Raw genomic sequence first — 23077 nt, 5'->3', positions numbered from 1 at the left:
GAAGGTTCCAACATTTTCACGACTTCTGGTGTTTACGCTTTTTATTGGCTCCTTGATTTGGTTCGCTGCTCTTACTGGTAATACAAAAATCTCTGCGGCCATGGAGTGATAGTAGGATTCCCCTGGCTGGTGGCCCACATTCGTTGCTTAGGCTGGCAGTGGCTATGGAAGCAGGAAATTAGAACATTGAAATCAAATATCTTGGCATGCCTAAAAGCAACCTATACTCGCGGTTGTCTCAACGGAATCATGCACAGAAAGTCGATGGGGGCATCACTTCATAACATATCTTATTTCTTTAGAGAGATTGAGAAGAGAAGTGTGGTTCCTTAATGCAGTATATAATAAAACTATGATTCATACGTCCTTATAAGTGTTTATGAAACGATTGTTTATGATAAAAATGTACCGCTTTCCTCGTGCTGCATAGTTGGATGCGGTCCCGTGACGTTCACGCCTATTCTCTCGAAAGGAACTCCCGTTGTATGCGTGACGAGTGAAGCTTTCGGACCGTAGTGAGGAGGCTTCCGCGCACTGCATTGGTTACACTATCAGCAGCCAAATGCAACGTCGTCACTCATACTAAACCACAAAAATCTTTTTCTGTCCTTTTCTAAAGTTTTTGTTTTGCCAATGGTTTCTTTTCATGTTCTGGCATCGCGGACGGATGCTGGGGTTTCGGGAACCCAAATGCGAAAATGGTTTTGCTCCGTTTATGTGCGCAAGCTACTAAGCCAAGGTGAGTTCTCAGCGCAATAGCTAAAGCAAAAACACAACAATACTTTACCCTGATTAGCCTAAAACCTTACATTATGGGAATATATAAGCGCGCTATAGCTGACGCACCATCAGCACTATCTGCCGTGTTCTGATGCAGATGGTGGATAACGGGAGTCACGGATACAGTGAGATCATTTTGTCGATTACGTGTACGAATACCACAAAGGCTAATAATGATTTAAGTGATTTTGACATAGGGCAGATTGTGATGTCAAGCTCAAGGTATTCATTCGTGCACGTACTTACATTCGTTCGTGGCTTTTCCTCACTAAGGCTTTCCCCCTACCAGAACAAGAATATTCCAATAGGAAAGCGCTCCATGTCACATAGTCGGAATTGTGCTACAGTAGATTAGAGAGCATAATGATGAATTCAAGTTGATGTCCCAGCCCTATTCACACATCTCGTCAGATAGCAGTCCTGTTGAAAACATTTGGGAGGTGATGGGGCACGAGTGTAATTGAGATCTAAGATTATCTCCTCGTAATCTACGGGAATTGTGAAACCTGTGCTTACAAGTCTGGGTCGATTTGCTAAAATCAGCGTTTTAGCTTATATTGTGTGACCGAAAACCTACCAAGACAGGGGCGTACGAGCGCCTGACACTCAATTTCACGTGCCATTCCGCGCGTGAGCTAGCTTCGGCAGTGTTTTCTATCACGCAGTCTTAGCTAAGACACCGATTCTAGCAAGCCGGCCCAGGTTCAAATTGACTCACCGCATTGACCAAGGACTTTTAGAATTAATGCCAAGGTGGGTTTTAACTGTCTTGCGTGCCAAAGGTGGATTAAATCAGAGTCAGGTGAGTGGTCATGGCGTTTTTGTGATCAGTGTATGCATTTTATGAAGCTCTCTGTTGCCTTTCTTACCATAAGACACTTTTATTTTAAAAAAACACATTCGTGACTATACAAGTTTTCGGTTTCGCAACTTCGCTTTTTTATAAGGACACAAGTTTAAGGTAAGACATATCATTTCTATTTTATTTGGGTTACTTTGGTTGTGGCAGTTTTTTAACAAAACTAATACACTGTAGAATGACTCAGAAAGCTTAAAAGGGGCATAAAAACTATGTTCGAAGCAAATAAAAAACAAATGAATAACACGTACCCACAACATAAAAAGATGAATGACGAAGTACAATCACAGAACTTTCCGAAAAAAAGAGACACTATAAACAGGACAAGAATATGATGACATCTAAAGAGTACGCACACAGCGCGACATACATAGCGTGAGCTAACAAGCGTGAGTTTCTTCTCTTTATTTTTTTACTAACATTCAATAGATGCCATAAAATAGTAGAATGGTAGAAAGTTCTCAATTACGGCAGCAATGTAAGTGGTAAATTGTTTGGCCCCTCCATACTTTATGAAATCCCAAAAGCGCTGATATCTAACTCACGCTAGCAGTGTCCCAAAGTGTAGGATACGAGGTTTTGGCTCATGAAGGTATTCTCCACGAACGGATCTGATGTTTTTTAAACTACGGAACAATGGCAAGGGAGTTAATTTATAATAACTGGTGTAACAGATGCATTGTTAACAAAATATATTGCATATTTTCACGAATGACAAATGATGAGGCGGCAAATAACTGGAGAAACTAAACGTATAATGTGGCGAACTAGTGCTAAAACAAAATAAGAATCAATGGCAAAAAAATGTTGGGCTCCACACGCTATGAAAATGGCTGGCCAACGAAGCTGTGGTATCACCTGCAACATCTGCCCACTGCACTATAGACCCTTTTCATGGCAAACGACGCCACCAGGTGGTGCTCCAGTCTTTGGCGTCCGAGAAAACTGTCAGATTATAAAAATAATGAACAAAGGCCACCTTAACCCCGCTGCTTGAAATGTATATGAAACGTTTCATCACCAATTCTCCAGGAGAAAACTAAAAGAATGAAGGAGAGCGAGATCTGTTTAAATGTTTCGAGTATTCTTGTAAACCTACTTGCCTCCTTCAAGATGTAATATTGTACAGCCGAGGGCCCTCGTAAAATCTCCAACTTTGTTGTCCGTGTTGCATTCACGCTTTCTAGCACCGGTGACATAAGCAAGCTCAACAGGCTTGCAAAGACGGTGCGACTGGAAGTCGCTTGGGACGCAAGCGACTTCCGGTCGCTCGCGTAGACAGCGAAGGGTCTATACCTAATGAACAAGCAACTTCCGGTCGTTCACGTTTGCAAACATCAAAGGGTCTATACCAAATGATTGACGAAAAAAAAGTGAATGTACTGTAGAAAAACTTTTTTTTTTATATATGAAAGACCTCGTACGCTGCCCTTGCCACGGCAGCTTATGCAACCGTAATCTTTACCGCGAAACGCATGTGGGGAGCGCTAGCTGTGCTTCGCATTGTTGGCCGCGCCTTATAATCTGTCATGTGGTTTCGACACTTGTTTCGTGCTTTTCTATTGAAACAACTGTCAAAACCACATGAAAGCTGATAAGGCGCGCGCGAACGATTATGAGGCGCAAGCGATGATTTTTTATCGACGGACAGTAATAAACCCGACCAACGAGTCATTATAGCTTCGCTGTAAAACAGACGTCGCAGGCGTCGATGACGGCGTAATGGTAGGATCGAACGCAGGCGAAAGAATGTCCCGGTTTGCAACGCGGACCTCCTTATGTATACACGTGGGGGCTTTTGGATCAATCGGCGGAGAATGTTCGGCGCGTAGAATATTCAGATCTTGAACAAGCAACATAATTCTCGAATACACCAGGAGGTGACATTTATAGAAATAACAAAAAGGAGAGATCGCTCCCAGGCATCGAAAATCGGCTCATTGCGTGGGAGCCAAGCATGATAGCCATTCGGCAACGGGCACGCTGCATCCTAGGCAGCCTTCCTACACCGTGATCCTAGGCTAGATGCGCGCGCAGCAATATCAATCTTCCCGCACGAGATGTGGATTAAGCTTATTGTGGATAGGCGTAATGAACTTAATACGCACTAGACATATGAAATCCCCCCGTCCCTTCGCTTTTTCCCAGAAAAATGAGCTGTGAGGCCGTGATGAATCAGAGGAACCTGGAGCATGTGAAACGCCTTACACTTTGTGCAACGGACATGGCACTTTTGCGCATGAATGATACTCACGAAAAGAATTTTTCATACCATTATTTCTTAAGTTCACATTGATTTGTCATCTGCGTGCTCTTCGGAAGTGCATTTGCGCGGGATGCGTTTACAAGCAGTGTGTAATGTACTAAATTAAATTAGAAATTTATTGGCGGGTATTTTTGTTATATCCGAGACACCAAGTCTTTGTTAACGTTTTTGCAAGTCGCAAAATTAGAAACGCCTGAAACTCTAAGCTCGACGTGGAGACGTTTCTCCGCCAGTTTACATGATCATTGGGCGGAGCCTGTAAATATTTATGATTCTATGTTCCTCAATACCCTTGTAGCGAGCTGCTGTCAAAATGTAGCCAAGGCTTGGCGCACGTCGGACTTGCCCTCCACTAATAAGATATTGTAAGTATGAAACATGTTTTAGATCGGAACCAAAGTCACGGCGGCTACACACTAAAGCATATATGATGAACACTCGCTGGTAAAAGATTTACACGTCAGGTTCAGCTTTAAAAAGACTCCAGTGTTGGGCATCACGAGGACAAAAAGAAAAATCTTGCACTATTTCACATCGCTTTCGTCGAATACAAAGTAAGCGAGTAAGTAGTGGTGCTTTTTGCGTATACTCTGTATGGGAAAAAAAATATTGCTATTAGAATCTCCTATTCCTCAGCAAAAGAAAGAAAGTAAAAGCTGGTTCATTTCAGATAGATTTTTGAGGAATGTAGGGGGGTCAATGATCCTGAAAACAAGTCATTTCAATTTACTTTCCAATATTTCACCATTTACTTTGTGAATATCAGTTCTAGACAAACGATCAGTGTATATGTCGGTCACCTCAAAGCTCAATCTATACATGTGATTATTCTAGCCGCGGCTGCGTTTTCGAGTTTAAATCCTGCCCTTAGTAATTACAAAAATGGTGCAGGTTTTTTTTCTTTTTTTTTTCTCGTAACACTGCATTTTATGATTTTGTAAATTTTTAAAAAGGATGGGGTTAGTTAAGGATTTCATATTACCGTTTGCACCCGCAATTACAATGATGCTTTCTGTGGCATCCACTTTTGTGAGATTTAATTATTACCCTTAGCTGTTGTGGGGATTCCTCTGTTCTCCCTTCCCCGATGGCTGTGATAACGGCCGCGGGTCGGAACACTCGGCCTTCTTCGCCGTGAGCTCCGACCTGTTCGTGAGGCGGAGGGCCGCCTGGCTTGGGGGGCCCTCTTCTCACTCTCTCCCTGACAGGCGAGGAGGTTTCGCCTCTTGTTTTCCCGTTTTGGGGAAAGGGACTCGCCCGGGTGACCGCGAAAGAGATAGCACGTGTGTCGGCGACTTCTCCGATGCTTCCCCGGTCTTGGCACTCCAGAACCCCGCGTCTGGCCAGGTAAGGACCTTTTCTTACCTTGCCGGCGCGGGGGGCATTTTGGATGGGGACATTGTAGTTCGTTTTAAGAGTGTTCCAATAAATGCTCTTGGACTCTGTCTTTACTCTGGTCCGTGTGTCTTCTCTTCCGCTATATTCGAGAGAGTGAGACAAGGTAGACGATCCTTGGCACCGACGGAGGTAATTAATCGAACCGACCCGCGGTAATGTAGCCCTAAACGTCGTCTACATTACCGCGGAGATGTGGGGACCGCGGGCTACTAGGTTTGACGGCTCCTTTGAGATCGCCACCGCTGCTGAGACAACCCTTTGGTTACTCTATCGGTACCTGTGTAAGTTGGTAGCTAGCAAATCCCACAGTGTGCAGTAAACAAAAAATCTGCACCGCCATTAAGCAGTTTAGTGAAGTCATTTTTAAAGAACTAATGCCTAGTGAATCAGTCGCTTGCATTTTCTTCGTGTTACAGTTAGCATTAGCAGCAGTCCTCATTAAACTGTTGATACCTTGAATTTACCGGTACGTTTCTGTCTGACAATCACATATTTCTTATGTTTAATTCACGAGAACTTGCAATATTGCAAACGTACACTTTGGGAAAATTGGAAGTTTAACAAAATAAACGCCGATACTCGCCATAGAATTAATGAAAAATAAACTTCAAAATTAATACACCCTCCTAATTGCGTGAAAAGTTAACTTTGAAATACCAAAACACTATAATACTAGATTTAAGCAGCATACAGAGTTGAAAACACTCAACAGCACCTGGATCTCGTAAACAGATAGATACGCATTAAAAAAGAACACAGGAGTAGACTCCTACACCGTCCTAAAAAAATTCCCTCTACAATTTAAGGAAGTCATATGTATCCCTAATAAAACAAAATATGTGAATGAAATAAAAGAATAATGTATTTAATTAAAACACACTTGAATGTGGAGCAAAATGACTCAAAATATACCATGATAGAATTTGTCATCTAAATGTGCGCATGCCACTATTTCGCTGCTTCTCCTCTAAGAAAATTGAACACAGAAAGTTTAGTCAAGAAATCAGCCAATGTGAACAGGTGGAATATTTTTCAGTGGCGAACAAATACATGCCAAAGCCTATACAAATATCTCAATCTTTCATTTAATCTATACTTTGTTCACCGATGACAGGATGGTGCAAGCTATGTGATTGTCGGACTAATCATTCACGTGTCTCTCACTGCCTCACCTCTCTCTGTGCGCGATTATGCTCAGAGAGCGTGCGATCACATGGCTCAAGACAGGTGGTTGACTGGTTTAACGATGATTTAGCATCCCTCGCCCTCTAAACTTAGAAGTGAACGTAAACGTTGTATCGTATCTCATGACATACAAAATCTAGTCAAGCTTAAAAGTTGCTTTCTGGATTAAAGCAGTAACAATATTGCATCACTACCATTTCACGTTTCTACCCACGCTAAATGTTAGATCCCAAACGCTAGGCTCTTTTCGCGTGTTTTGTTAGCGGAAGCCTGTGCTATCACTTAAGAGCAGAAACTGAGCACGCGCCAGAAAGTACCCGATATCCGCAACGCACGCTCTACGACCCCATTTCGCGCCGTCGGTTTGAGCGGAGTGGTGATGAAGCACACGCAAGTGTAGAACAAATGTATCGTATAACAACTAGACTTAAAGAATAAAAAAGCTCTAAACACTTACATTGACATGACTGTTAAGATGTTAATTTCATGGCACTAAAATTCCATCGGAGCAAACTCTTCAAAAAGATAGGGAATTGAGTTCGCTATCTGGACTCTGCGCACATATTTTGGAGTGCGCAGGTTTTATTCTTTTTTCCAATTAAGCTCGGTCTGAAGTATTTTTAGCTGCTCTCGAGACAGCTAAATGTAAACGTGCCACACATAACTTTTCATGCCCAAATTTGTGTAAATATTAAAAGTAGAGTCGGCGCTTGTAAGCGTTAAAAGAGGTTCTACTCAGTGAATGCTAGTTCCATGAAAGTTCTTAATAACCCTAAGAACCGGGAGACAAATGTTTGCATAAACATACCTCCCTTTAGTGGTCGCACGAGATTTTCTTAGGGCGATGACGTTTGCGCCCACGAAATGCATGTATGTTAGTTCGCTAAGCTCATTTGATTCTCTCCTCAATCGGTTTGGATGGCGCCCATCACTAAGTAACAACCTAACCACGAAAGAGAATGCACCATTAACTCCTTTGATTGGTTGACATGCCTGGACACGGGCCTAACTATTTATACCGTATATATCGCCAGGTAGATATCTGACTAAATATCGTGCAAAGTTGAACTATGAATAATAAAATAACACCAGTATCTTCTCTCAATCCTTGGCCAAGACTGGAACACGAGTCTATTGGCTCATTTTTGCCACTTTGGAAATCGCACCACACTTTCTCCATTGACCTTCTTAATCACTGGTTTGCCACAAAACGTCACGTTCTTGAACAAGAGTTCATTAAAAAAAAAGAAAAAAAACTGGGAATTATTTCACGGCACAAAGCTGTCTGGACCGCCCTCCGGGATCATTACTTCGAGCTGTCGGGAACATGGGGTGTTCTTCTGCGCCTCGGTGGGCACCACTGGAATGGAGAGCATAAAGCAACGAAGTGAGGATTTACTCGAGTGAATGCAGAGCATAAAGGAACAAAATGAATATTTAGTCTAGTAATAGACACGCTGTTTATCGACAAAACCTACGGGTCCACTGTTCCTCAAAGCACGCAGACGGCAAATCATCCTAATAAATAGAAAAATGCCAGCGATGTACGTGACAGAGATAACGTCCTTACGTGGAGATGCTTTCTACGCATATCGCATTTTACGGACAATCGTATACTCCACTTTGTCATCGATAAATATATTTTTTTTTATTCAGAACGCAATGTTTGTTTTAAAGTGTGCTCTGCGGGACAGTGAAGGCAAATGCCTTGTACGTAAGCATTGTGTCTTTTAGTTGAGTATATACGGTAGTTCAACAGCATCTGCCCAACCAGAAATATTATGGGAAGCTATAAGTAAAATATTGAGGAATATGCCGAAACGAGTGCGGATCGCGTTGTATCATGCCGTTAACTGGGGTATGGTGTTTGAAACTTAACATATCATGAACAACCAGGGCGAACATGTCTTAGTTTTTTTCTTTTTTTTTTTAAATGGATGCCAATTTTAAGCAATTTTACTTACTGAGACATCTATACCCATCGAGAGCTGAAGAATCGCAAGGAGCGGTCAGTTCCGAACAAATGGGGATCGCAAGTTCATCTGCTTCTTGCGCGAGGGTAGCCGTGACGTCAGAACGCCGAGCTCTGATTGGCTCGATTGGAAGGTCAGTGGGTAGACTTCAAGGCAGCTGGCAATGAGGTCTACCCACTGCCCACTATTATTTCAGTCAGAGTCAATCAGAAGTCGGCATTCTGACGTCATCGCAACCCCTGCACAAGAATCAGACAAACTTGCTCTCCGTGCACTTCAGGCGTGGCATATAATATACCACTCTCGTGTAGCAAGAGCTTCGTCGGTCAAACGGGCAGATGCCTTGACGGTAGACTACGCGAACATGATTACTCTCTGAGAGCCACAGTAGGAGGACATCTTACAACACATTATAATGACTGCAAATGCAGTCCGCTATGCGGGGAAACAAGCATCCTATGGAGGCACAAAGACAAACTGACGCACGAGGTGCTGGAGGCCTACCACATCCCATCTGCTGATAATGAATGAAACAGTGCTGAATCAGTGTCACTAACAAACAAGGAAATAGACTTTTTGAAACACACAATGAAAAACCGGCATGAACCACGGTTGCCGCGAAACTTCAGGCAAGATGACAACGCGACAGCCGACTACGGATAAGGTGCTTGTTTTCATCTTTGACAATGAAGAGCTCGTACGAGCCAAGATTGATGCAAAACACTCTGCATGATGGCAACGTGACGGCCAACAACGGATCTGGTGTTTAAACAAATGACCTGGTGTTCGAAGCATGTGTCCGCGAGGGAACAGCCTACTATTTATTGTTCATCTTTCTTCTTTTTTCATATTTAATGGGGATGACGATTTTTTACGATGTTCTTCCTTCTCTTCATCTAAGTAAATACAGTTGTGAGTAGCGCTTTTTTCTGCATCTTCTCTCTTATCTCTACGTGTGCGCTAATACAGTTTAGATGATACTATTGAAGTGCCTGAGATATCATTCATAAAAGCCCATACATCGAAGGGTCTATTTTTCACAATTGAAATTATAAATATGAGCATAAATTCCGCAGAGACTTCCAAACACCTCACAAAGCTGCTAGCACTCGAACCCAGGTAAATATATTTTTCTTAATGAGTTTCCCGCTGTAAAACGCATTAAGACCGCAAGGTAGAATCTGCAGCAGCATCCGCTGCTGCGGTCTGACGCTCGACATTTATCGGGGGACCTGAATTGTGCGGCTTAATATTGCAGAATTTTGCTTCTGCCTTGCGTTAGCAAAATATACAGTGAAGATTTGCACCCAAAACATACAAAAAAGCCCTCAAGGTCTACTCCAGATTCCAAGGGTCTATTTTTTTTAAAGATAGATTTCCAATATGGAGCCGCTATTAATAAAATTATGCTGATTGGTGTGCGCAAACCTGTTTCTCTACCGTACATCGAAAGCACACCACAACCAACGCCGAAACTATTCGACGCTATAAGTGATATTAAGACTGCGGCTTGGGCTAGTTGGTTCTGATACCATGATGGGAAATAAGCCAAAAACAAAACAACAGCAGAGGAGGGAGAGACGCAGGACAGGACGTAACTTGCAGCTGGATTTTAATAGAACGCGCACATAGAAATATTAAAACCGCACATGCGCACAGAGGATACAATTCGGACGTGACTAATCAACGCCTGCTGCTTATCAGAGAGGGCAATAGAGGAAGCGCTGATACAAACATTCGAACCATGGGCACTTATCATGAAAGCCTCATGTATTTCACGCCCAGTTGCGTTCTGAATCTTTGCGGAAACTTAGTTCTATGGAACTCCGATTGGCATTCACATCTATCACAGTGCACAGCCAAATGATTAGACGGGGATCGCCTGGTGTACTCTAATTCCATCATTGATGCACCTACCCGTCTTGCCCCCGTATACCCTACGGCATGACAGGGGAATTTCATAGGTGAAACGTAGTGGGGCGGCGTTTGATGCACACTCCTTCCGTCACCCCTGACTCTCCCTTTATTATTTATTCTTTTACAAAGTCTAAAAACTTTGGCGCGAAAAAAAAAACACCGGAGTGCGAAACCTGTACGTCATCTTTTTCAGATTATGGGAAAACTTGTGCACACATGGCCGTTTCTGATAAAGAGCAGGCCTTTATTAGTAAAGCTTCGGAGACTCACAAGTAACGACCGGCTTATTTATTTTTTTTTTTAAATCTGATCATGTAATTTTTGCGCATGTGCGGTTTTAACATTTTTGAGTTTGGGTTTTATTAAAGGGACATTGACAGGGTATTTAGGCTCGCCAAGGTTTTTACTTATACATGAAGTATGAGAGCCCAACTACCGAGAACACAATTTGCGGCTCGAAATTCGTTTTCTTTCCGCCCAAGAACCGCGAATCGAGAACTAGACGGTTTGAGTCGCGCTCAGATCCCTTCCCCATGGTCACGTGCCGTTTTCTGTAGTTTAGACACAACTCCCAAAGATAATCGAAGTCGTGAGTCATTGAAGGCAGACACCCAATACTAAAACTAGACCAAGAACACTTTACCCATTTTTTGTGGCTTCTAAAAAGCTGCTAATTCGTTGATTGAAAAAAAAAAAAAAACGTTTCACAGCCAGATGACTTACGGTAACTTTCCCCTCCTTTATATTTCTTCTTAGTTTTGGTTTGGGTTTCGAGAAGTTGGGATTTCTTACTTCCTTAAAAATATACGTGACGCTTTAGGAAAATATTGACTGGGCAGAGTTCTCACATCAGGCACGTAGCCAGGGTTTTGTTTCGGGGGAAGGGGGGAGGCCGGCCGGCCGTGACAAAATGCTGTACGTGGGGGAGGGGGAGAGGAGGCCCCAGCAAAATAGATGATTTTGAGGGGGGGGGGGGGGGCGGGCCCCATGCCCCCCCCCCCCCCCCCCCCTAGCTACGTGCCTGTTTCTCATCATAATGAATCGGCTGGCAAAACATAAATATAAATGTTCGGGGGGTGTCAGTATCCCTTTAAAATTCAGTAACAAGTTATGCCATGTCCTCTGTGCCCTTCTTCTCTTTCCTCGTTGCTTCGCCGTATTTCCCATCATTTAAATGATAGATCATCTGCTCATGTCATTTGTCATATCGGCATTGCAGCCCTCAGGGATGGGCGGTATTTCAAATACAAGTATTTAAAATATGTATTTCAAATACTTTGTGTATTTTGCATTTGTATTTAATTACAAATTGGGTAATGTATTTGACGTGTGTATTTAAATACTAAAACGTGGGTATTGTAATTATTGTAATTAAATACAATTTTGTGGGCAAAAATACATCCGTCAAACTTATTGTCACTGTCCAGAGCAGGAAGAAAACTACGTTCTGCTCCAAATGCAGTGTCTCTAAATCAAGCACAAGCGGTTAGTGACTTTGTGATTAATCCGGGGCAAGAATAGTGACGAAATCGACGTTCACGGGCAGACTGGCTAAATAAGTGCCTGTGACAACTTGTGATGCTTTTCAGCCTGATTTCCATCGATATTTTTGCCTGGAACTTGTTAAATGCGCGGGTTGTCCAGATTTTTGTAACTGGCGCAAGTTGCAACAATAAAAAAATTTCTAGCTAGTGCTGTGCGTTTTGGTCGTCTCGGTTCTTTGTTGGTTTATACCAAAATGTATAGACAAAAAAAGCTGCTTGAAGCTCTGTACTTTTTTCACCTATTACGTCTAAGCTGATTACATTTCTTTTTTTTTTGTGTGATTATATTTTTATTACGTTACTAGAGCCTCACACACTAACTTCCGAGTGTGCGATGCAAAATTAAAATGAGATACCCAGAAACCCGTTGTCGCTGACGCAAATTTTGAGGAATGTATTTGGAAAAGTATTTGGAGGAAACCAAATACATTTGGTTGTATTTGTATCTTGTATTTAAATGCTTTTTCGGAAATGTAATTAGATTTGTAATTAAATACATTTTTGACGAAGTATTTTGTATTTGTATTTCGATACCTATTTGCATGTATTTTGCCCATCCCTGGCAGCCCTGCATCATTGACGTGAAGGTGCCTACCCATCTCAGCTAGATAGAAAATCATGGCAGTGTAGCTCAATAGGTCAAGAGGCTAAATAAACCTTCAAGATGAAGATGCTAGTTTTAATTTCTATATTTGTGTCTGGGGTGAAAGAATGTACTTGTGTCTTGGTTGAAAGAAAGAATGTCTGGCCTCCGTCTGTACGGAGTTTGATTATTTTTAAAATTACTTTTTGGCAAGATAGGTTCTTCCAACACACACATATTATTGATACAAAGAAGCTTAAGAACCTCAAAAGTTCTTAACCTTCTCATTATGCATTTTCACAAAAAAAAAAATATACTTTCTTAGTAGCCCCATCATGGCTTCCTTTTCATGCTAGCGCGGGAATACCAGTACACGAATAATTAAACAGATAACGAACCCGGAATGCTTTTAAAACGTATATCAGAAACAGAGCATCTATCCTGTTTAATATTGTGAGCATTCAATTGGTCTATTTAATGAGCTGATAATAAAATAACATCCTTTGTAATGGCTCAACCCACTCGTTATTCTGAAAGAATGGCAACTCGGTATTTAATATCTTCGTAGTGATAAATATCCTACGAACGATACAGCAAAAACTCACTCATTTGGTTAATGTTCTTCCCAAAATTTCGCACCACCAGTATCATGCAGAAGGCAGCTGCTAGTCGAGTCACAAGGGCGAGGGAACCGCAGACGAAGATGGCGTGACGAAGGATGCTCCAAGATTCCCGTGCTGTCTCCCGGGCAATCTGCAATTTTAAACAGATTTGTTGTTGCTGAAGACTTCAGAAGATGACCCTCCTCAGGTTTAGTACTTTGGAAACACCTGGGGAAAACCGGTACTGGTGCACTCTTCATGGATTCAGAAAATTTGCTCCACGCAAACTTCGTGCCCGGCTTGTTGTGTTCATGTATCAATTAGGGAAGATGATAGTAATAAAGTTGGGGTGATCAAAATGGGCCTTGGACGAACCCCCCCTCCTTCCTTTTATGACACCACAGCCCCAGAGTTGGTGAAATTACTGTCAGAAGTACTGAACGTTGAGATATACAGCATAACCGGTCTTTTAACGATTCAAGTCTTGTTTACGTTTATAAGTCATGAAAATAACGTGCATACGAAATTCACGTTTTCATTTTTGATTTCATTAAAACTACAATGTTAAAAACAATGGTAGGGTTCGCGTATGACTCTTGAGCATTTTGAGTTTTCACGAAATTTATCGGGTGACGCTCATACCATAGAAGGGTGGAAAATAGACATCAGGATGGTTTAAATCGTGGTGTAAATCACAAAAGTGTGATTGAAATCAAACCGGTACTATAATTATTTAAACAAATACTTGCCGCAACAAGAATCCCAGAAATGTTCTTGATTTACACTTTTCCTGCCATTTGATGCTTTCTATGGGCATTTGTTTTCTAACTTAATCAAAGAATTATTAAACAAGAAAGACTTACATCACGCTGAGCACTATAGAACAAAGCAGGGATATTCTGAGAAACTCTAAACTTGCTTTCTACCTTCGACTTCTTTCATAAGTTACTTAACGTCCCTCTGCCAATAAATAGGACTGCGAAATTAAGGAACAAAAACTAGAAAAGTAATTCCCTACCTGAAGAAAATAAGAACGTGCAAAAACAAGCAAATAAAGCTCAGTCACAAACTAAAAAAAAAAAATATTTCTCTACTATGGCGGGATTTACGACGTGAAAAGTTGCTAAATACTATGTACCTTAATCTTACAGTACTTTCTCCGCATTGTTTTCAGTGATCCGACGTACTGGTCAATCAATCTGCCGTGCTTAAAAATACATCTAGTAATTACGAATGACGATTATCCAGCTACAGTTATTTGGATCAAATAAACCTGATTTATTTGACTTTTGCAAACACAAGTATTTTTTAACCCTGCGCACAGTTTTAAGTGCAGCTACCCCCCCCCCCCTCCTCCCCGCAATGTGAGTTAGTCTAAAAGCTTATGAAGAAATGTTAAGCACATAATTATAGAACTATTAACAAAATTTAATACTGCTTCCGTAGAGTTCAGAAAGGATACGAAGATGTATTCCTCCAAAACTTTTACCTCTGTAACGACCATTCATGCCTTACCTCCTGCATTCTGAAGATGACGTAAACCAGGTTTGGAAGCAAGAGAATCCCAAAAACGACCAGCCAGCGTTTGCTTTCCTTGTTGCGCTAGTGAGGAAGAGTGTAGATGACATTCTCAACTGCGCCCAAAAGCAACTCGCTTTCAGAAGTATAACGGCTTATGAACGTTTAATATGCGCTACGGTTGACAAGCAAAAATAATCAAAGAAAACAAATGTTCCTTCACTCAGGTTGCCAACATGCTTTGAATTCAAAAACCATCGGGTTTAGTTACCCCCATATATAAAACTCGGAGAGTGGTAACAAAACGAAAAAGAGAGCCGAACGTCATGTTGGACAACATTTTGAACAGTATTGGTAAACAGATTATATTCATTTGTCATAAATAAGGAACATATATAGCACTTTCCAGAGTTCGTTTCAGGATGCAGCTTCCTACCCTTTCTCACCGTATGCGTCGCAACCACGAATGAAACAAAGTTCAGGCGCATCATCCGAAATATTTTCTGAGTGGTTCCTACCACTCGGAAAGTTGTTATAGGTTTTGGTTTCCAGCGAATGTGTTCTGCGTTGCATAAGTCACATTTTAATAGACTCGTTTCTTTCTTTGTGGGCGCCAAACTGCTCCGTATTTGTGTGTGATGTGCTAGGGAATATTTAGGGCTTTCGTTGCCTAAAATATAATGAATCAAAAACAAAGGCCTCAATTAGATAATAATATACATGCTATCAATAATATTGAGCACTCAAGTAGCACATTCCTCGTTCACTTCGAGATCGAGCTTAAAATAGTCGGTGCATAATAGTTCTTATTCTTAAGCCACCACAATAAATGGTGAATGCAATACGAAATGGGATATATAAGGTGACATTGATACCAACGTTGAAAGTAAAAAGGTCCGAAAGATTTTTCGAGCTCTATGTACCGATCTCAAATTTTCATCATCATGCGCATCGCGAAATTCAGAAGTGTAGTTTCACTTATGAGAAAAATGAGGACGTGTTAAAACATTTTCGGACCTATCTCTGACGCAGACAACCGAGGAGGGCAGTGAGTCACCGTTTTAATTTACCGTGTGGTCTTCCGCAATTCGGCTGGTTTTTGCTACCCATCGGGTGTTACTATTTCTTTGTTTTCTCCTTATATTTTATTTTCGGTCGCGCACCTCATATACAAATCGAGAGCTTATCACACAGGCCAAAACTGCCAAGTCACTAGGTGGCGGACGGATATGCAGCGTGAGATGCTTCGCAGAAGTGGGCAACCGCGCGTGCACAAAACATATCCCATGGCCGAGTGTACAAGATTGAAAACTCGCAGGAGGGGCAATTATTGGAATGCAAATATTGAAATCGCACAATGAACAGACATTCCGTCACAAACACATCTAACGACGTGAGCATACTTTAATTACTCGTGTTGTACTAGCAATATTAGACGACACAACGCTACTCGGTCAAATAGACGCTGCCGATTACCGTATTTACTCGACTAAGAGACGCAACACTTATGGGCATGGCCCTTGCGTCTACTTTCAGGCAGAGCAAAGGTGCAGCTAATTCTCGCGTCCTGAATAAGAACATTTAGCAAAAAACAAAGTCGAGAACACGAATGTGCATAACAATGCGCTCTACACACAAAAAAAAAAATCACTTCCTTGCGAGGGCGTAATTTTTGCCCCGTAAATCACTGCCATTTTTCTATCGATTATGATGATTCGAAATATGTGTGCTCCGTGAGAGAGTAGACCCGTAAGTTTTGATGGTAAAAACACTGCGTTTATTACTCGAGTAAACACGGTAGTAACAAAAAAAAATCATCGTCGTGTGCTGTCAAGGATGATCGATGCGCCAAGGGTCGACTTCTCTTTGCGTATGTTTTGCACTGGTTTGGTGCGCACTTTCCAGTGCTCATCACCATGGCAAAACGTATCGAGCCACTGGGCTGTAGAAGCATGCGCGGCGACTGATAGCGCGGAGGAGAGAACGACTGCGCATGCTCAGGAAGCGTTCCAGAGCCCTGTAGGCATTCATAACAACGCGCAGGAGGACGGGGCAATTAAAGCCGATCTATACTATAAGTACAGCCTCGCCCTCTTTCCTGGAAAGTCTCTATCTCCTTTCCCCTCTCCCCGGGTTCTCCCTTATTCATTTATACGCTAGCGCCTCCTAGAGTGCCCTTCCGCCGAGCTCCGCGTTTACGCCGCCGGAGAATGCGAGACCGCGTGCACAAATTGTGGACGGAAGTGGCTAACCGAAACCGGACGGACGCTCGGCCAGTCAGATGTAGTAGGAAGGGGAAGCTAGAAGAGGAGGAGGAGGGTTTTCCTAGAGGGTGGGAGTGTGTAGGAAGGTCAGTCAATGGCGCTACTTTCAGTATAGACGGAATTTATGTTTAATGGCTACGGCAGACCACTCGATTGGTCACGTCACGTGAGAAGACCGGGAGTCGAAGGAGTGCACAACCTGGCAGGCTCACTCCATGTCTGCGCCTAGAGAGCTGACACATTCTATTGCACTTCTAGCTCTTCCAAACAATCGCTTTGCAAATGAAAACGCTAGATCTTAAACTTTTGTGATTAGTGAGCTGAGCAAAGAACAAATATGGAAATATCGGGTTTCATAGCTTGGTCTTAAAGCTGGTTCACATACTTGCGACTGCACGCGATCGGAAAAGCTTAAGACTCGGATTTAAGCCACTTCTGACTGCCTACGACCACCTGTTCTGCTGTGCAGCTGGTCGTAAGAAGTCGCAAGAGGCTTAAAACCCGGTTGTGGCACAGCCGGTCATATTCAACCGCACGTTTTTGAACCAGCCTAAACCTGTCTCCCAAAAATTAATCCAGCTATTAGTCAGATGATCTCGTGAAACGTGACGAAAACTGCATCCTGTTCTTGATATCATTTGCATAACAAATTTATGAATAATTTTATCATACTCACCGCCATAACGCCAGCGCAGGCCCAACCTAAAAGGATGAATGAACCAACTACGATGACGCAGATGTCAAACGTGCTGAGATATACACCTGTGTCCATCACCAGGATGATCATGCTAGCCTGGGCAAAAATCGAAGGCAATCGTACCACGTATTAGTGAATATATAATAGATAGTTTCCACGTTTCAAAAAAAATATTCAGACCATTAAAGTGATAGTGTAACGAACTGCCCACGGATGGCGCCATCTCCCCATTGGGACGCTGTCTTCGTATCTCTGTTGCTTCTAGATCCTTTGCTTTACAGTGTAATAAACCCAGATCGCAACCTGACAAGTTTGTGACTTCTTTTGGCTGCACGACAATCTCGGCACATCCGCGTCTTGTAATTCGGTAACCCTGCGTGAACTGCAAAAGCCGACAGGTTACGGGCCAAGACGACACATCGACTGCGATTACGCAAGCAGCGCCTGAAGAGACTTCAGATGAGCGATGAGATGTGCGAACACGTTGAATGAACATATCAAGCGTCGCCGTTTTGCTTCACCACGCCAATGTCTGCCTACGTTTTGACAAAAATCGTGAGTGTGGTGAAACTGTCGGGAAGAAATGAATGACGCGGTGTGTGCTCGTGAAGAAGAAAGAAGTGGTGCGTGTTTTCACACGAACGGAGCGCCCTACAACACCTATCTAACCACGGACTCCACGCGGAATGTGTGCTGAAGATATCGACAGGGTGATTCAAGGAGACGCCAGGCTCTTTAAATCGACCGCGAAATTCGGTTTCTTAACCTATCGCGCTACGATTTTGTGCAGCGTTGCCCACAGATGGGGCATTTTTTTTTTTTTTTTGTAAAATTGGCAAAGAGCAAACTTACCTGAGGAAAAAGTAAAAAAAAACAAAAAGGCTTAGCTCCAATGGAAACGCAGCGACACCACCGGTCTTCAAACAACACGGCGCCGTTTCGCACGGGAGACAAGAGATGGCGCAATGAACGCCGCCAACGAACGAGCATACGGCGCCGAGAGCCAGCGTCTTTAGCAGACAATCTTTTCGACTCAAAAGCGGCGCGCGTTCCGCAGGCGGCGACAGTCGCAGCATTGTAGTCGCAGACACAAAAACAGGCTCGGTAACAACAACGAACTGCAGTTCCTTGTCTGCTAAATACGCCGGCTCTCGGCGTCGTACGCTCGTTCGTTGGCGGCAGTTGGCGTCGCGACCGCTTGCGCCATGCGAAACGGTGCCGTGTTGTTTAAAAACTGGTGGCGTCGCTGCGTGTCCATAGGAGCTAAGCCTTTTTCTTCCTTTACTTTTTCCTCAGATAATTTCGCTCTTTGCAAATTTAAAAAAAAAAAAAAAAATTGCACCATCTGTGGGCAACGCTGCACAAAGTCGTAGCCCGATAGGCTAAGAAACCGAATTTTGCGGTCGATTTAAACTTCTTTGATTAGTTGGTCTTCGAAGACCTGCCCTATGCGGAAGCCATTAAAATAATAGTTTTTATTTAAGTCGGCCTTTCGATATGTTAGTGCAAGTACTCCATCACTGTTAAGAGACACACTCAACAAACATTACACTTGTTTTGTTAATGTTAGATGTGAAATCAATGGTGTATGGTAAATGAGTGACGTTTTAAGGCGACCTGCAGTAATTTTATAGAAGCGTTAAAATCACTTAAGTAATTATCTGCATTCTACTTGCTTAGTGGAGCTCCACAGCTCTCCCGGCTATCTCTTTTTCCCGCTTAACAACAAAACAAAGTACATACACAGGATTCACAGTTTATCGACGCAGCAATTGCCAATAATGGTAAAGCAACATACTGGAGTTTATTAGTATCTATTCCGTAAATTTTCAATGAACATCAAGAGAAAGTATAGTACCCGTGAAGTTCCTTCGTAATATACTTAGGAAATAATAATATAATTATACTTCAATAGTTAATCTTTAGTACACTGGTAGTAGACACAATACAGCTTGATACAAACCAAGTACATTTACTCATTTTTTATTTGCAAGTATACCTGTAAATACAAAAAAAAATCAAAGTGCACTTCAAGTATACTGTCAGCAGGCTGCCCTTAAAAAGTGTGCGTCTAGTATGCGACGTACATCTTTAGTGTATTGCTTTTTACCAAGGTTGGCATCAGAGCTGTAAAGCACCGAGATGGCCGAAGTATCGTTACTTTAAAGCCTAGCCCATTTAGAAGCTCTAGTATGGAGAACGCGGTCAAAGAACAATCTAAAAGAGTTGGAGTAGGTTCAAACGCCCACCTGGAGTTGTACGTCTAACATTATGAGAGTCAAAGAGGAGCAGAAGATGTGGATCCTCTGTTGGGTTTCGTTTTTGCCGCTGACGCGGTAGACCAGCCACGTGGTTTGCTTGCAGTAACTGGGCAAAATGTGAAGTCCCGAAAAGGCGAGGATTCCAAGGAAAAAGAACGTGGCCAAGCCGAACCGCACCTGGTTTTTAAAGGAAATTGTTTTTGTTTAATCCATCTGCTGAAAGATTAGAGGACGTTTAAAAAACTCAGAATAGTCTAACGTTAACTTAAAAACACTCGCTTCGAGCCCAGTACGTGTTTACTTGCTTTCAGGAGAGATGCTTCTTTCTTTTTAGTACCGAGGAAAGCAAAAATTGAATATTGTCACTTTTTTATCTACTACTTTTTTGATATCCTAGTGGGTTTTTTTTTTGGTTTTTTTTTTTTGTTTTAATAACAAGTACTGAGCATATGCGAATAAAAAATAGACATAAGTATTCGGCTCAGCTGTGCGGAACCCCTTTTCCATGTAAACATTTGTTATGTTTTTTTTTTACCTCTCGCGTTAGTTTATTGCACATTACGAACCAAAACAATTGTGATGTTTACCTGAATACAGTAGTAAACATTGCACTGTTTTTTCATGTACTAAAAAGAAATAAGTATAACACTACAAATAACATTGAGAAAGATACAGAAATAAATTCCTTCATGAACTTGATACCATGGAAATTGATTTTAAATGATGTCTACTGTTTAAGTGCCTGTGGGGTACTAATTAAGGGGCCCAATACCCTTGCACAAGGAGAAAAAAGTGAGTGTTTTATATGTTATAAGTGTCACAGATTTATTCTCTGTGGTATTTAGACAAAGTACAAAAATTATTGCACCGCCCCTTTATATCTGCTCAGAAGAGGTTTCTAAGATCGCCTAAATATGGCGATCCATCAATCAATTAATCAATCGATCAATCAGTCAGTGTTTTATTGTGCCCCAAACAGCTGGTAAGGCCATAGGAGGGTTACACTTCCACAAAGTGAAAAACAGTCTTACCAAAAATATTTTCACACTTAAGATGAGGCTCAGTAATAGACTTTTTTTAAAAACATGCAAGGGTAGTGAAAAACCGGTAAGTTGGGCGAGTTGGTTGAACATCTTCAAACGTGAAAATAGCACTAAAATTTGATAAAGGACGAGTGAAAGAAGTGGACGCGACCGTGCACTTCTTTCACTCCTCCTTCGCCAAATGTTTACGCTGTTTTCACGTTTGAAGGTAGTGAAAAGGTTCGCGTCAGGCCTAAAACAATTGTCATAGAGTTAGAAGGCTAAAAGAAACGGTAGACCGGTTTTGTCGCTCTGGGAACATGAAGTGAGATTCTTTTCGATAACAGGGAAGAATCAACAACAGCGTTCAGCAGCTCATATATAAAAAAAAAGATGTCACTAACTAGTCGTCTATTAGAAAGAAGCGAAAGACGAAGTGTATTCAAGAGACGCACGTAATAATAAAAATACCTCCGTCCAACGTGGGGATCATAGATAATTGTTAAAAATCGTCGGCTGTACACACTCCAACCTTAGCATTTGACTGACGCCCAGGGAATTTCGCACAGTAGAGTTCAACCTTGGTGAAATTAATGACCGAAGTAGGTGTGGTATGCAGGTGTGTTGATTTCGGATTTCAATGGAGAAAAGAGAGGATGACGACGAGGAGGAATGCTGATGTAGCTGGTAGACTGTGTGTTTGTGAGCACGGAGAAAATTCGGCGCGACTGGCCGGTGGTGGAAAAAGAAGTAGAAGGAAGCCAGGAGGCGACAGAACAGGACGAGCGATCAGGACCCGGTGGACGAAAAAACCGACCCGCAACGATGGGCGTGGTCGACACGGCTTCAGTTCGTCGTCCACCAATACAGGCCTGGTCAGCGGGCCTCCGAGGCTGCCCGGACACTACTTGGAGCCACACCCTTCAAGCCATCCTGTCGTCCACTACCCGGCCCCAACGCGCCATTCTACCTGGCATCGAGACTTCGGAGTGTCAACCATGACCAGAACCCAGACCCGCTTCACAGACACTGTGATGGACTACTTTTAATTACCCTTTAAGTGTTAGATTTTGCGATAATTAATGTTTGGATTTGCCCATTCTCGAGTTGTTTAACGCTTTAATATATTTCCGTACTGGCCAAAAAATGTCGTCTCTTTCTCCATACTCTTCGCGTCACACACCCACGCAAGCGTGAACACGGTCCACTACAGCAGGTGTAATTGCGGAACTTACGAGTAATGCTTGCAATTGCGCCTTAGATGAGTAAAGAATCATTGATAATATTTGAAACATGATATTAAAATTGAGTTGTCAGTCACTCAAAACATCAAGGCCACCTACAACTGAAGATCTTGAAATATCTGAGTCATGAAATTTTAAGTCATGAACACTAACATTTTTTTTTTTTACGGGCGGAAGAAAGAATCTCAGGCTTGGTGGTGTTTAAAAGCAGCGAGATTGTGCAAAACTACAGGTGAATCGCATCAACATCATTTTATAACAGTTCAGAGTCAACAGGCGTGCGGATACCACAATAAAGTTTAACGTCGTCAGCGAAGTGTAACATCCCAGAGTTACTGCCACAAGTTGCAAGGTTATTTATATAAAAAAAAGCGCAGGTGCAGGGTTCGACCCTGTGGCACTCCGGAATTTATCACATAATAATGTGATTTGCATCTTAAATAAGAAACCATATTTTAGCAATTATTAGGGAGCTGTCAAACTAGTGGCAAATACCCGAAGAATGACCCATATTGAAAAGCTTCTTCGACAATAGATTGTGATCTTTTACATAAAACACCTTAGAATAGTCAAAATAAATAACATCAACCTGGCGACGACTCACTCTGTGGGCTTTCAGCATCCTAGAAATCCATAAGTCATAACGATACGCGGCCAATTTCCCTATTAAAAAGCAACCAAAGATCGCAACACACCAAGGTCATGTACGGCGATGGGAGGAGCATGTTCCAAAAGCAGGACCATTGCCAATCAATAGAGAGTGAAGGACCCTCGCGCCTCCGACAGGTTGAACCGCGGAGTGATATCTGGAATACACGCGGCTCGATCATTGCCCATACAGCCCCGACTACGATTCAGCCCAGCGAGCTCGCGTGTGAGAGCTGACGACACAGCACTCCCGCGGAAGAAAGAAAATGAAAACGTATTGCGCTGTTTATAGGACAATTATTGGAGTATTAATTAT

At 42.3% G+C, this 23077-nt stretch overlaps 1 protein-coding gene across 1 annotated transcript in view; it reads right to left on the bottom strand.

Moving 5' to 3' along the window:
* Window positions 1-26: 26 nt before the first annotated feature.
* LOC115325393 overlaps window positions 27-23077 on the bottom strand; it is a 60236-nt gene continuing 37185 nt past the window's right edge. Inside the window, exons 4-8 of the mRNA XM_029986107.3 lie at window positions 19836-20024; window positions 17566-17682; window positions 14623-14709; window positions 13111-13258; window positions 27-7848 (exon numbers count right to left, since the gene is read on the bottom strand). Of these exons, the coding sequence (XP_029841967.2) occupies window positions 7757-7848; window positions 13111-13258; window positions 14623-14709; window positions 17566-17682; window positions 19836-20024 (633 nt within the window). The 3' untranslated portion in view covers window positions 27-7756. The remainder of the gene's footprint in view (window positions 7849-13110; window positions 13259-14622; window positions 14710-17565; window positions 17683-19835; window positions 20025-23077) is intronic.

Source organism: Ixodes scapularis, unplaced genomic scaffold, assembly GCF_016920785.2.
Source record: "Ixodes scapularis isolate PalLabHiFi unplaced genomic scaffold, ASM1692078v2 PGA_scaffold1__304_contigs__length_218370807, whole genome shotgun sequence".
Classification (NCBI taxonomy): Eukaryota; Metazoa; Arthropoda; class Arachnida; order Ixodida; family Ixodidae; genus Ixodes; species Ixodes scapularis.
Note: the sequence above shows the minus strand (reverse complement) of the source record. Positions and strands in the feature narration are given on the sequence as shown.